This window comes from Leptidea sinapis, chromosome 1 (assembly GCF_905404315.1).
Source record: "Leptidea sinapis chromosome 1, ilLepSina1.1, whole genome shotgun sequence".
In the NCBI taxonomy this organism is placed as follows: domain Eukaryota; kingdom Metazoa; phylum Arthropoda; class Insecta; order Lepidoptera; family Pieridae; genus Leptidea; species Leptidea sinapis.
The window spans coordinates 32,165,928-32,182,653 of record NC_066265.1 but is presented as its reverse complement, the minus strand read 5'-3'; the positions used below and the strand labels follow the sequence as shown (position 1 = coordinate 32,182,653).

Sequence of the window (16,726 nt, the reverse complement as noted above, 5' to 3'; positions counted from 1 at the left end):
ACCTTGTGTGACATATAGAAATAATATTCCACAGTTTCTTTTTGTCTGTCTTATAATAATTAAGCGTCATTATTTACGTGTTCTATACCTTACCGATACCGTTTACAAAGTTTTTTTCTAACTAATATCAGTAAGGGATTTAATTAATATTTGTCGAACCTTATGGCCCAGTGGTTAATGATCCGTACCTTCATGTTAGGCCAGGGGTCCCGGGTTTCAGTCCCGGTTGGTACACAAATTTGTATCATTAATATGAATCTTTGTTTTCTAGTTATGGATGCTTATTTGTTTTTTGTATGTCTAAGTACGTCTATTTATTTATTTTTTATAGGCTATGCTTAAAAATAATTATTCATACAATAATGGTCGTCTGTTCCATAAAAAATAGTATATCTTCATTTAGTCCCACTGATTATTAATATTGGCAAAAATAGTAAATTTTATTTAGATAAACTTTTATTATATACAGCGATGATCATATTACCTCTGATCTACATTATGCTAATGTGAAACACATTCAATCAAGCAATCTTATATACAATACTAACCTAAACAACAATAGGTTAAATAAATAAAAAAGCAAAAAAAAAGAAAAGTATTTGGGGTTAGAAACTAGTTAATTTGTGAGAAAGTGTGTTAGATAATATCAATATGCCTAAAAATCTACATAATACTTCTCAAACATGTGCAAATATTTTCAAACCAAAGCCGATTTCCACAAAGAAAAAGCCATAGAGATTCAAGTAGCAATATACAGAACAACACCACATCTCTGTTAAAGAAGCTCTCTAACAATTAAGTTGAGTAAACATAGCGCTAAGTGTTTATGAATGAATATCTATCACACGCGTGTCCATAGATCCGAGTAGCCGCAGTGCAACTGACCACTAAGTAGTGCTTAGTCGTCCGTTGAATATCCGCACGGGATGTCGCGCCGCGTGCAAAACAAACCGCGCCCAAAAATACACGTGCGTTCACAGGTCGCGCCTGAGCCCGTCCCAGTAGCGGAACCTGCGCCCACCGAGGACCAACCCCCTTCTGACGACGAAAAAGACCCGGACTGGAGGTCTTCACGACCCGCATCACCACCACAAAGAAATGACGACATCTCCGAAGGATCTGAAGCGACAGCTCGACCCTTGCGGCCGGAACCCACCAGTCGATACTCCAACTTGAACTATTGGAAGGCAAGGAGAGTAACTTTCTACCGCAACGGTGATCCGTTTCATCCTGGCATTGAGTTCAGGTTCAAACCTGGAAGAGACTTGGTTTCCATGGACGTTTTGTTAGACAGGCTTTCTGAGAGGCTGGAGCTTCCAAGAGGCGCTAGGTTTATATTTGGTATGGATGGAGACCGGAAATATCGTCTGGAAGAATTGGAAGACGGTGCTTCATACGTTGTTTCATCATACAAAACATTCAAAGTGAGTACAACAAACTATTTATATTAACTTAATTATTTACATTTTACTACAATCACATATCGCACAACTTATAAAGTTAAATAAAAATGAGGCCAAGCCATGTAATCTAAGTAAAGTCATAATGTTAACCTATTTGTCAATGTATCAAAAGTTATTGTTAAGCATAATAATCGGGCATATATGCCGTGCGTGACCCGTGCCAAATGAGGTACATATTACTTTACGTGAGGTGATACAATCACAGAACCTACACTGACCAACATTTGAATAAGAAATTATTTTATAATTACCTGAAGTCAATAAAAAATAAGGGTTCGTGCTAAAAAAGTTAAGGATTAAATTTCATATCACGGTAATAAGTGGCTGCTAAAGTTTAAATACATCTTACACTTATTTCATGAAAACTAGAACAAGTTGAGTAATAAATAATTAACAATGCGTTAGTCATAACAATTTATTTAATATATCATTAACTTTGATGATTTTAAAATTGTCGTATTGATAATATTATAATTATAAAACATTTGTAATTGAGCCTAGAATTACTCTCTAAAATAGGATATATAATTTAATAAAACTTCCTTAAAAATAACTGTTGAATGATATCTTCTCCTTTTATAAAATGTACCTCAGCTCGGCATTCCATTTGGCATATCAATCCTCTAACTGTTTCTATTCAGTTCTGTCTTTCACAACCCTAATCCAATATGGCTCCCAAGTCAGATTTACATCCATCTCTCTATCTTCGTCGTGCTTAATGTTGGTGCCATCTCTAGGAATCCAAATCGTAGCGCTGTCTTCTCTATTTCTCTGTTTTCGCTCCGTAGCATGGTCCAGTCAGTTTATGTATTATATTTTAATTAGTAACAATTACGTGGTGTTATTTTAATACACCTAGTCACCTATATGTTTGATTAATTATTTATACGAATAAGCTTCATTGCCCCAGTTCTCTATTACAAAAAACGTCCCCAAATTAAATTAATAACATACAAATGGTGTTTAAATCAATTGCGTGAAAGTGGCGAGGCTACGTCCTTGGTCAGATGTGGGGCACAGGATAAGTTCCACGCACAGTCTACGGTCCCCGCCATTTGCATTTTCATTACAAAGCAAATTTTCTTACGAAATGTAATTGCTAAGGAATTCTAAACGATGCTATTTCATTTCGAATAGGAAAACAATAATTACGTAGACCGTAATGTTTGTTTGTGGAAACCGTTTTCTGATAATTCTTGATTACTTTGTAAGATTATTTGCTTTTAATTTAGATTAACTTTTTTCTTTTTTTATTTAATCGTTTTCGTGGAAAGGATTTATATTACACTTATGTTGAAGTTCTAGCTTATTTATCCTCGATCAGTTTCCGAGTTAAGTGCAAACAATAGTTGCAACGGGGTGTCGAGGGCAATGCACCACCTTGCACTTACCGAAGGCAATGCACTGTAGCGTCTAATCTTATAACGCATGGAATAGTCGCAAGAATTACATTTGTTTCTTTATAACATTTATTTTAGTAAAAAAATTTTTTTAATTTTTATTTTAAAGGCACAGGTAAATATATATATATAATTAATTTCACAGAAAATCTTTCTGGTCTAATTTACAACGTTACCTCAAATATCAATACTTTAAGTTATTGCTCATTTATTTTTCTCTATTAAATTTAAGCAAACCCCCTAGCTAAACACAATTATTGATTAGATATATATAACATAACATCAGTATTGGTACTATGATAGCTACCCCTTTCTTATGTTAGTAAATCTTATTAGGCAGTATATTTTTTTTATAAAAGAGTGGGTAAACGGGCAACACGCTCATCTGATGATTGAAAAATCAAACGTCCATAGACATCCACAATATCACCTATGCCAACTGTCCAAGGTGCAATTTAGACAAACAGGACTGTGTGATCAAATACATGTGAACTTGCAATAATTAGATTTCTTAAAATATGAGCTTATATTAATTCTTCCAGCTCAATATCACAGCTCTTAATTATGCATTTATTGGGACTATGACATAACTAGAACGATGGATAAGGAAGGTAGGTAATTCCTAACCACAAAAATTATGCATAAAAAGCAGCTTAATTTTTTTTTTTCAATATTCTATATTTGAACTTAAAACTTAGGCAGCTTACCTTAGGTTTGTTGTAATTAATAAATTTCATTGACCTAATTAAGTACAGTGCTATCACCAAGACAGTAAACAATGTATCACGTAAAGGGACGACGTACGCACGTAGCAGGGAGTTATATTGGAACACGAGCGTACCGTGCGAGGAAGTGATGTAGAGTCATGAGTGGAGTTAGGGATTCAAACCGCTCAAGGATATAAACCTAAAAAAGGATATAAAGATGGAATAATCTACTTTGCACACTCTCTGTGATGAGATAGGAAGGAAAGGCTACAAAAATAAGCTGTTAATAATTTTTACTAATATTATTTAAAGAGGTAAATTGTAAAAGCTTGTGAGATTGTAGGGCGTAATCTCTGGATCTGCTTAACTGATTTTGAAAATTGTGTTACCAATAGAAAGCTGCATTATTTGTGCCTGAGGCTAATAAAGTAACTCGAAAAATGAAGACTTTTTCGTGGTAGTCGGTCTTTAATGGTAATTTCCGATCTTGTATTGGAGTGTTACCGCTGACCTCATGCAAGTTTATCAACTCTGTTCTAACGATATCTACAGTGCTCTCAGATGTTCTTTTATTTTTCTAATTTCATATGCTATTAAAATGATGGCAAGGAGCAATATGATGGAGGCAGAATATTACGTTGGTTTCGTATTTGTATAAATCTGGTCCTTATACTCTACAATCACTTGAAGCTCTCCTCACGCTGGTTCGAAGACTGGCCTCATTGCCCTGCAGCGCCACTCTAAGACATGTCAATGGAACTTGTGAACTAAACTTGTGTCTTTACAATCGTTGCTATTTATAATCTAAACTCCACTGATTATTAATTCGGTACCTTGTTCACAGAACTAATATACACTTGTCAGGGATAAACTTAGCGAAAAAAATCGCAACTGTGGTAACAATTTACTTCTGGTTTTTGTATTCCTTAACACTATAGGACTATTTAAATGTTATGAATAAATGTCTTATTTCCGTTAAGTCTTTTGAGTCTACTCGGATTCTTTCGCCTGCTCGCTCGCACGGCCTAGATTTAGATTAGCGTCCTTCAATGAAGAATTGGCTCCCGCTGATCTCTCAACTGAACAACCGGTCCAGCTGGTAATAAGCCCTGCTCAAACCAATTTGACACGAGTTTCGGCACTACACATCCTCAAGAGTTGTTGCCTAGCCGGAATCTAGAACGAGAGACTCGTGGATTAATTATTATTATTGATAAATTTGCCATATCACTAAGAGAGAGGGCTAACGGTAGCCGTATTGATTCACCGCACATTTTTTTCCTGTTTTAAATTAAGTACCGTACATATTAATTATAAAATGTTTCATCTTTCATTTAATGGATGTAAACATATGCTAAATCAATTTGCACCTGATTGTTAATTGTAAATTGTAATTCGATATCCCATGAGTGGTCAGAAGTGCAACGTTTCAGTTTGGTCTACGTAGCGTAGCAACTACGACACGTTCGTAGGCCGCACTTTGTATATTCACACAGAGTAGATACTTACGTAAAATATTGCTCTAGCCATAGACTTACAATATACCATAGACACAGAGTATACTAGCGTATAGACGATCAGACAGCCTGATAATGCGTCACAATTTTGATGTGTCAATGTGTGCGTTAACTAGTGGTTCAAAATACTAATATTCAAATTACCACAGTTACTACAGATTCGCTTTCTTTTTCTATCTTGCTGTATCTCCATTAGAGATGTTCTTCTCTCTCGCACGATTTGTTAGTCTAGACGCTAGTATTTTGTAAGTCAATGATTGCAGCCTAAATTGAGGTGTGGACGAAATCGCTCAAAGACCGGTAACCCTCCTGTGATTTCTCTGGTGTTGCAAGAGAATGTGGGCGGCGGTGATCACTAACACCAGGTGAGTCGTAGGTACGATCGTTTGTCCTCCTTTTTCCAAAAAAAAAATTGAATCCAGTGTTTATTCACGGAATCTATATAATATATATATTTTAAGTCTATGGCTCTAGCTGTAGCGCTACGAATGATCGTAGACAATACGTTCCCGCGTAGTACGACTATACATACGTATAAAGATTTATTCTATCTATTGTAGGCAATGTTTTTAAATGTATATGAGATTCTCAAGTTAGATACTAAAAGCCTAGATATTTATACGTCTAGATAGAGCATCTTGCTGTTAGGCAACGCATGACAACCAGCCAGGCTTATTACTTTAGTGTGCGTCACAAGCTACGTCTTACACTCGCGATACGTGTGTCCATTTGTTTTAGTGTGCATGAGTTGCTGAACATAGAGGCTTACAGTTCGCCGCTATTTTTTTCTGCGTGTTCGCAGCTGTTACAATATATCTAGACATATAAATTATGTAAGACTACAAGTATTTTCGGTATTTTACTTATTAATAACTATGGCGCCTGTTGGATGAGAAGTTTCGAGACAAAAAAAAATTACCATATAATTTAATTGACAACTGTATTATTGATAAAATGGATGCATAGACCTACCATCGTGTGAACCCAATGTGCACAGTCGACAGTAGACATACTACAAAATAACGAAAGAATCCTGCAGAGCATAAATTAACATTTTACTATGCAATAATACCTCACTTAATTCGCTACAAAAAGGGTAATTATTTCGGGTGTGAAAATTTCATAAGCTAAAAGAATACTGCAGGTGTCTTAACGACCTGGGCTTGGTCTAATCGTACCATGCCGCATAATTATGATATAAATTAGAAGTGGTAGGGACTGGTTATCCACTTGCTTGGGTTATCTTATATTAGCTACTGATTGGTGAGCCTAGCTTATTCTCAATATCGTCTGATCTACTGGGTACTTGCAGCCGCTCGCGGTTTAACCCGCGTTGATTTTATTTCTGTGGCAATCTTATTGTTGAATAAGATTTTGTTCATAATTTAATTTGTTGTGCGGCAACCTAGTTCAGTTTTGAAAATAGAAGCAAAGATACGCCTTATAACAAGCTATCTGTCAAAGTTCCCGTCAAAATAGATCAAGCCGTTTTTTATGTCAATATAAGGGACGACACGAACAGGACGTTCAAATGATGGTACTTAATATTGTATTAATTGCAGCTCAGGATTCTTGAAAAACTCGAGTACTATATTTTTTGTGAAAATTAATAGAATTAGCTGTTTTCTTCTGCGGCAATCCATTGCTATTTAAAATGTTATATATATATATATATATATATATATATATATATATATATTTTTTTTTTAATGGTACAATTTTAACTTATTGGTATCTTGCCAAACTTTAACAGTTTATTGGCAAGTTAATGCGCTTAAAAATATTTAATTATGTGTACATACTTAACTACTACTTACTTTAAACTAAGCTATTAGGACTTAAAACCAAACACTAGAATTATTACTATTAGAAAAAAGAAAAGATTAGCATTTTTGAGTAACATTGAACAACAGTAAGTGAGAATTATTCAATAGTAGTAGTAGTACATAAGATAGTGCTTAGAAGATCAACTTTCTCGGTTTGTATGGTCGTACCTACAATACTTATACTATAGAGGTATATATTTGCAAACGACATTGATTAAATATATGATAAAAAAAAGCTACAAATAATTATAAAAGGGATTATCGAAAACTATATTTGCTAAACAAAGTATTACCTGTAAATTTAAAAACCACGTACCAAATAGAAATAGGCTTTTAAATTTTAATGGTTATATTAATGGTCCTATAACAAATAAATATAACCCCAGAAGAGAAAGGGAAGTAAAGTTAGTAGTTCCAAAGGATAATAATTACTAAGGTAGGAGATTAAATGAATATGTGGTGCAGGTCATATACGACGGTAATGTGTGGCTGAGGAGTGTACCCAAACTTAAAAAAAATGCATTAAAATTTAAACTGAAAAATACGTGATAAGATTCATTGATAATATCTGATTGATAATTTTTTAGGTTTTCGTTTTTAGAGTTACCCAAATGGCAATGAACGGAAACCCACTAATAATTCATGCCCACAAGTTGTTAATGCAAAGCCACTGTCAGACGTGATATAGTGAAACTCTAACTGTATAATTAATAAACGCGATGTAAAGTTATTCCAAATATAAAACTTTTACACAAATAAAATTTGAAAAACAAAATTTTATGAACGATGCGTAACTCGAACCCACGCCCTCCGGCGATTCGTGCCGGTGCTCTAACCAACTGACCGAGACCCGCATCGTTCATAAAATTTTGTTTTTCAAATTTTATTTGTGTATTAATCCTGGAAGTGAGGGTTATCACTTTAAGAACATAACATATTGTTTATAAAACTTTTCTTTTATCTTACCTTTGTCACTACAGAATTACATGACAGGGCGAAGTAATTTTAAACGTGGAGTAACTTTACATTGCGTTTATAAATAAGTCAGTGATAGTAGATGGATAGCCTTAGGAGTAGAACCTGTTAAAATTGATGAGCTAACCTAAAATTTTATCTATTATATATAAGCATAATTCTCAAATTAAATATGCATCTACGTATTATTTATTGCATGCCGATAAAAATGCATGAGTGCATTTTCCGGTAGCCGTCGTCGACGATCACGAGGTATTGTGTTAGGTGAATGTGGGCCTGTCGAAATTAGGGATTTAGGTCAAGCGTCCGAACGCTCTGTAAATCGTCGATTTGAGCTTAGAGCACACTGGATTGCAAATATTTCATTATTTAAATCGTTTCTGCCTCGGGGTTGCCTCGTTTCTGTAGCTCATCGGGGATGTTCGCGACGGCGCGAGTAGACACTGGTGCTTTATCTGTAATGGTATGGAGAAATAGTGACTCAAATAATAGTAATAAGTAGTTCGTTAAGATTATGTTTTAGTACTAACGTAGTTCTTTAAGTATTACTAACATGATTTTGAGTCTGTAGTTAATTGGAAATTAAGTTTTATTATTACTAGTATATTATTGTTTCTTTTGTGTTTTACAAGTATTCATAATAATTCTATTAAAATTTATTTCAATTCGTACAAATACAATCCACACTTTGAATTACTTTCCGTAAGCTTAAAGTAAATAGAACTTTATCTGCAATAATTTTCCTTCGCACGGACTATTACAAAAATAGTTTCAAGTACATTATTGAGTAGTTTTCAGAGTAGAAATTTGACTGGCAAAATTAGTAAGAATTACGTTAACTTACGTTATTCAAAATATGATAAGTTCTAAATACTTTATAAGCTGTAGTTAAATGCCGCTTGTTCGGTTTAAACTTCATATATTTTTTAATGTAGGAATTACACAAAATAAATTTAAAAAAAGGTTATAATCAATGTGGGACTCGCACCTCTCGTGTTCCGCGCGAGCGCTCCTCCACTGAGCCAACCGTTTGAGTGACGTAAAGTTCATAAATCTTAATATGTCATATATTCTTTGTTCAGCTCTCAGATTGTGGCTTCATCTACAGGATCTACTTTACAGTTGATAGCCTGCTCAGCCACAATGTTTGCATAATAGGAAATCGACTTGAGATGTCGCTCTTTCAAATTTAAACAATTCTTTATTTTGTAAAGAGATAACCCTCACTTCTAGGATTAATTACACAAATTAAATTTAAAAACTAAATTTATAAACGATACGGGACTCAAACCCGCGACCTCTCGTTCAACCCCAATATTTGGTTTACTCGAACGGTTGGCTCGGTGGAAGAGCGCTCGCACGGGACTTGAGAGGTCGCTGGTTCGAGACCCACAGCGCGCATAAATTTTGTTTTCAATTTAATTTGTGCAATTTATCCCAAAAGTGAGGGTAATCACTTTAAATAATAACAAACTGTAGGAATTCTTAAGGTCAAACAATAATAACCAAGCCAATGTACAGCCATTACACAATTGTCATATACAATCTACAAGATAAAACTCACCGAAATGTAATTTTACACGTCTAAAGCATCGTATTGGCTGTAAATAGAGAAATGTTTACTGTTAAATTTAATGAAACTACCGGAATTTTCCTGGCAAAACAGTTAATGGTCCCCGCTTATCAAAATAATGAATTAAATATATTATATTAATTACAAAAATGTATAAAACTAACAAATCATTCATTATGTCAAACACAATTGCCCGAAAAATGGACCAAGGTCTCGGTGTAAATAATTTTTATTATGCGTATCGTGAGCAGTGTCGCGTGGGCAGCTAATTGTGGTTATAAGCTGTTTTCCGGCTTATATACACGTGAGGCCACCATAAAGGCGTCTTAATTGTATATCGTGGACGCTGATGTATATCAAGCTTTAGTTACAAAGCGCTAGGTATAAGTTGCGTGGATTGTAGAGAGCGACCTTGAGCCAATCCAGCCCCTTCCACCAATGTATTCGAAACCGAATAGTTATTCGTTACCCGCCGACTTATTCGCATATCTTGCAATTACGATTCTCAGCCATTTTCAACTTATATAAAGGTTGATTCCGGGTGTGAAACGGTGGCGCTTAAGCTGTTTTGTTATGATTTGGTTGGATTTTGTTTTGTTGGTGCGGACTTATCAGCTGTTACAGTGGGACCTAGTGCCATACGTGATGTCTAGGAAAACCAACGTTTCTTTTATATGACTTAAAATTGTGATTTATCCGTGATAAACTAATATTATCCCAAATAAGCTTCCAAAATATAATCATAAAAAACTAATCACTATTATTATTGATCGCGGCAAATAATATTGAACTGCAACTATTCAAGTGATAAATTTAATTTTGTGTAGAGTCTTAAATTGCTACGGGTTTATTTGTTTGCTACTAAAGCTACGAAGTTTGAGCTCTACGGAATTTCATACGTTTTCACTATACATGTTTGACTCTTTAAGTATTTTACTTTTATATTTATATGCATTTTTATTTTATTTCTAGAAACTTATAACTATTCTTTGTTAAGGAGATCATAAGAGAAAAACGAGAGTAGGAGTCAGCTCAGGGTAAGTAATTACCGATGCCCATATTTAATTAATATACCAATGACTTTTATGAAGTTTACATACACATATTGTCTTCTCATATGATACAGTTTATATTCTATTGATATCATGCCTCTCACTGGTAATTATCGCCACCCATACCAAACTGAGACACGAGTGGCATTTTCAGTCATAGGAAATTCAAAGAAAGTTCAAGTAAATTACTTCGTTTAATTACAATACAATATTTAATCCATAAATCTGCAGATTATGGAATTCGTACTTGAAATAAAGATATAACATGTTGTATGTGTTGCACTGGTCGCAATGACGTCATATCCGCTATGCAAAGCAGATGTCAAGTATACCATGAGCTAGGTACTTGAACTTGCTGAGGTGACGAACGGGAGTGACATTTCAATTTAAATTAACTGTTGTGATCGTTAAATATTCAAGGACTCTAAGTAAACAATATGTTATGTTTTTAAAGTGATAACCCTCACTTCTAGGATTAATACACAAATAAAATTTTAAAAACAAAATTTTATGAACGATGCGGGATTCGAACCCACGACCTCCGGCGTTCCGTGCCGGTGCCGTCACCAAATTGGTGAAATTGACTTGAGATATCCTAATATGCAAATATTGGGGTTGAGCCGGTTATCAACTGTAAAGTAGATACTGTAAATGAAGCCACAACCTGAGAGTTGAACAAAGCAAACAGAATTTTATAACGAGACGGTACTCGAACGGTTAGCTCAGTTGGTGACAGCACCGGCACGGAACGCCGGAGGCCGTGGGTTCGAATCCCGCATCGTTCATAAAATTTTGTTTAAAATTTTTATTTGTGACTCTAAGTAATGTATTGTTTTCTTAAAGCCTTTTTTATGTAATGTCAAAAGGTCTCGTAACGATGCCAACAATGACTAGTATGAACAACTTTAATACTTTGGGTACTTTATATCTCTATAAGACTCTCTCGGGAAATTATTGAGCAGCGCCAGATATAACTTGCATCTTCTGTCGAGAAGTTTATTGTGAATGCCGCAGAATGGAGTAAAATGAACATGGTTTACCACTGGGGTTAAAGTTAGTAAGATGCAGGTTTGCATGTTAAGACAGGTGATTTGAAAAATAGGGTTTCGTTAGTTTCTTAATATAAGTGAAGTCACCAGTCTTCTATTATACTCACGAGTATTGCTAACGTTACTGGTCTGGAACAGTCAGCATCACCTTGAATCATTTGTCATCTATCTAGAAATCTGTGAACAGCTCGATCGCATGCATCGAGAAGAAGCGTCGCTTTATTATGCAACTACTACCGTATTTATCACGGTGAATGTTCCGGTCCATTATCCTCACCAACTAGATGAGTTCTCTCCACATAAAGTATTGGTACTCCTCCACAAGCGGTTTTCATAAAACTTCCACTTACAACTAAACTGTATGAAGAACTGTCTTTCACGGTGCTACCAGCATCAACATCCCTGATAAGATCTTTCTAAGAGACCGGCAACTCTTTTGTCATTCCTTTGGTTTACGTACCTACGCTTGTCTACGCAATTTTGAGGAACAGAGTAGACAGACTCTAACTCTACGTGGAGATCTCGAGAACAGCATCCGCATCTACCCGTGTGTCTAGAGATCCCTTAGCAGTAATACAGAAATAGATCGTTTCTTATTGTTCTTTATAAGGAATTAATCGTTTTATATTATATCATGGCAGACTCCTAATTCTTCATCATCATCATCTTCATTTCAGCCGAAAGACGTCCACAGCTGGACAATAGTCTCCCCCAAGAGCTCCACGACGATTGGTCCATTCATCGGTCCATCTTGTGGGCGGCCTACCAACATTGCGTTTTCCATTACGTGGCCGCTTTTCGAGGACTTTACTGCCTGAATGGCTAAGTGTCCTTCAAACTATGTGCCGTGCCCACTGTTGAGACAGTCAGAGTCAGGCAAGAGGATGTTCTTAATTCAACTGTAATTTTTGTATGTTTGGCATCACGGCCGTTTATTGACCGATTTTGTTTATTTGGAAGGATACACTCAGGAGTGTATCCTCCAACAATCGGTCCCACTGTAAAAAAAAAGATTTATATATTATTATATGTCATATATGAAATTTTCTATTTGGGGATAAAAGGATACATCGATCGGTACCATTTAAAAAAAATAACGGGTGCACTCCGGGAGTGCCGGCAGAAATGAAAACTTGAACAAAAACGTTTTGCATTTTTGGAATGGTAAGGGTATAATTTCGTACGAATTGCTTTATATATCAGAATAAAAGCACTAGGATTTATGTGGTTAAATACAATATTCATTTATTGCGCTATCGTTCTCAAAAATGACAATTTATATTACATGAAAAATTAAACACTTCAGAACTATTACAATTATTTTATATTAAAAAGTTTATATCTCAGAAAAATAAACTTTCATCCATAACTTCAACGACTGTCTTACGAATTTTCGATCAGGGTCGCGTGCCCTGACGCGAGTTTAACTTTTTATACCCATCCCAAGAAAAGTGCTCGACGCTGCCAAAGATATTTTCAGTTCAAAAATCCGATCTTTTTTTAATTTGAGACTTAAGTAATGCTGAGGCAATGGCCCATGGACATCCGCGAAGAGAGTTCTAATACTACGGGGCCGGCATTAAAGGTACAGCTAAAGGAGTATGCTAATCTTGAAGGTCCCTACGTTGAGGAAAACTGCATCCGGTAATTGATTCCACAAAGGGACTGTGCGAGGTAAGAAGTCTCTCGCAAAACACGCGGTTGTGTAATGCCGGACGTCAACATGATCCTGCCGGTATTTCGCATTTTGACGTTATATCCGCTGGTGGAATTCGGGTGCTGATATCAACCCGAACATCTGATTTGATGATGAAATGATGATGAAACATTAGTAATTGAGTTCTCCTCAAAATTTATTAGTTTACATATTATAGCGTTTTTGTTTTTTACACACTTTTTTGTTTACATGGGACCGATGGTGATGAAGGCCACAAATTCAAAATTCAAAGTGATAATAATAGAACTATCGATCAGACATAGTGATTCAAATTGAAAACTGTTTATTGCAAGTAGGTTTCAAGGAAATTCTTTTGCACGTCATACTTTAAATAAATACTTACTTATATACGAATGTTTACATGTATGTATGTGTGTGAATCACTAAAATGTATCATTTCTGTTTATGAAACGAACATGCAAATAAATAATTAATAGTACATATCTACAGTATAATAAAAATACCTACTTCAAACGTAAAAAAAATAAATTATACTTGTGAATGAGTTTTTGAAAAACTTGTTTTGTCAAAAACCTTTTGAGTTTATTCGTTTAAATAATACAAACCTTTCCTCTTTATAATATTCAAATAAATAACTAAGGTATCTCTATAATACAGCTAGCGAATTTAAGTATAGCCGTCAAGTTAGTCTCGAATGTTGTCGTCAAAAAAATTCATTAATAGTTATAATTTGGAAGGTGGAAACTGATAACTATCTTAACTTTGTAAAATTAGCTTCTATATAAGCGCTTGGTGCGCTCATTTCACGAAGTGGGTCATATAAAAGAAACGAAAGTGTGGCGACCAAGCAGAAGCCGCTGGTTGTTGGCTAGAAGCTCCATGGTGGACAGTGACGACGAACCCTTCACCGTCATATCCCTGCCGGTCTACATGCCGTATCCAGTAAGTTCTTTGGAACTGTTTTATCCCAAAACATCATCCATAAAAAACCTTGTATTTTATTCAAAATTACGTTATTCTTATAGATATCATAAATGATATTATAGTCTTAGGAATAATTCAATTTTCATTTATCAAAGAAAGTTTCAAGAAATATGAATTCTTAAATATTCCAGCACAGTATTCGAAGAAACGTTATTCAAGCGGAATTTCAAAAAGTATTAATTGTACAAAACACCGCAGTCGACATTCTATGCAGTAATTTGTGAGGCGACCTCGCCGCGACTATTTCCCTCATAGCGTACACGTTCCTTCAAACGTTTACAAAAACCAACCCCTTCTGAAATCCTATAGAGCTCCGATCTGCAAGGTCGTTAAAATTGGTGGTAATACGCGTGCGATAAACTGCGTCCTTGGCGAACGGTCAGTACCACCGGCCAAGGACTTGGTAGCTCGTTTGTTTACCACAGCCAGTGGCCCGCTGGTCATCACACGAGCTAGTCTCACAAATAGTGCAAACATATCTCGGATAAGGATTCGCTATTACGCCAAAAGTGCCGACAATTTGACAATTACTGACAATATCACGGTGAGTTTTTTGTTTACAAGTTGTGTGTATATTCATGGTTTTTTTTTTGTAAATAAATTTCTATTCTTTCTTAGAGTTTTTCTGTACATACACATAGCACAGTTTTATTAAGAATTTCTCAGCTTTTCGAGAATCATCTTGTTTTAAGACTTTTGTTTATTTTTTGTGTATATCGGATTTATTTATATCTTTATTAGACATTGTTATTATTTTATGTTTTAATAATATAAGAATATTGTTCAATAATTTAACTATACGGCATTGATACGGTGTATAAATTATAAATGAATATATCGGCTTAAAAATAAATACCAAATTTAATGAATCAATTATTTTATTTCTATTTAATAATAATTAATTTAAGTTGCATGTCAATAGCACGTCCAATAACTATTTTTCACATACTTTAATTTGTTAATTATTAAATATTTTTTATTTGATTAGATTAGACTTTTTTTGTACCAAAATATAATGGCAAATATACTTTCTTTCAGTAATTCTAGCTTGATTGTTGTTTTGCCTTTGAATACTTTACACTAAATTTTCAAACACCATACTATGTTTTATTCATTCCATAACTAAATTCGAACGTTAGGTAAGTTATAAATTAGGAACTAGCGTTGTGTAACTACGTCATAATAATGTAAAGAACTAATAATAAATCACTCCTTGATTACTTATTTTGACTTTGATATTATATTTGTGCATAATTACTTACAAAATGTAGGTCACAGTAACCAATGTAGGTTAAAAGCTGTACAATATTACGAGAAACCACAAAAAGTAAGCGTGGCTTAACAAATTCCATAACGTCATAAAATCTTGAATGCGATAAGTGACCACTTAACGATCGCCACACACGCCCTCAATAAAGTATTGGATTTATTTGCATAGATTAACTTAACTTACCTAACTTTAGCTTAGTGCTTGAATGTAATGAGAATGCTGGGTCACAGGACAGATACTATAACTATATATATAGTTTTTATTACCTAATCTTAGTTTTTCATTATTTCCGTGGGACCATCGTTACACGTCTTCCTTCTGTGTTCAAATGATGACTTTAATTGAAATTAGGTTTACGAAAACTTCTTCATATCCCCTCCCCACCCCCAAACCTTTGTTGTTCGAATGATAGAAGACTTAACATTATGAAAAAACTTTCAGATATAGTCACTGTTCTCCTAAATTTATTTTCAATTTCTAGAAAAGTGTTAGAGGTTCTTTCTGAAATTTAAAATAACTTTGATTATGTTTACCCATAAAATAATTTCTTATAATATTGCGGTACATCCAAAGTAAACGTAACTCACGTTTACTTTGGATGTACCGCCGTTTACTGTTTACGTTTCAAATCAAATACAGCAAATATTATTTTGTTAAATTATATTTCACATTTTTTTTGTTCCATTTAAAAACTAGAGATTTGAATAATTATTGTCAAATATAAAATTTCTTAAATATAAAATTGTGTGTTTGATCTGAAATACAATATTTTTCTTAAGGCTGCAAGCTACGGCAAAAAGAACGGCATGTGGTATGGGGGGACCAGCACAGGAACCAGTGGATGGTCGAGAACTGGGACTCGGAAGCAGTCGGTGGCTGAATCTGATGCCCCGCCACCAGGGGGCGGTAAACCTTCGAGTGGCCGGGTTATCCGCATCATCAATAACATGGATCATTCTATACAGGTACTGTATAGAAATATTGCAACAAGCAGACATGACGCTACATTTTTGATATTTGTCAAAACATCTGTCGTCTATCTGAATGAGATCCTCTAAAAAACTGCCGAATAGATTATCATGTGATATGCACCAAAATATATACTGATTTACGAGGAAGGTAAGTGGAATAGAGAATGTTAATGGAAACCTCTCAAATATCAAATTCAAAGAGTATTTTAAGGTATTTGAGCGTCTGACGTTCAGTTACAAAGAACAGATGGCACATGTTTC

General features: G+C 34.7%; 1 protein-coding gene across 2 annotated transcripts in view; it reads left to right on the top strand.

The window, feature by feature from the left end:
• Positions 1-926: 926 nt before the first annotated feature.
• LOC126971333 (echinoderm microtubule-associated protein-like CG42247) overlaps positions 927-16,726 on the top strand; it is a 40,037-nt gene continuing 24,237 nt past the window's right edge. Inside the window, exons 1-3 of one of the 2 annotated variants that reach the window (XM_050818714.1) lie at positions 10,413-10,498; positions 14,015-14,182; positions 16,274-16,459. In XM_050818714.1, the coding sequence (XP_050674671.1) occupies positions 14,120-14,182; positions 16,274-16,459 (249 nt within the window). In that variant the 5' untranslated portion in view covers positions 10,413-10,498; positions 14,015-14,119. Of the gene's footprint in view, positions 1,425-10,412; positions 10,499-14,014; positions 14,183-16,273; positions 16,460-16,726 lie in introns of those variants that run through there. The other variant, XM_050817947.1, reaches the window with a different exon arrangement.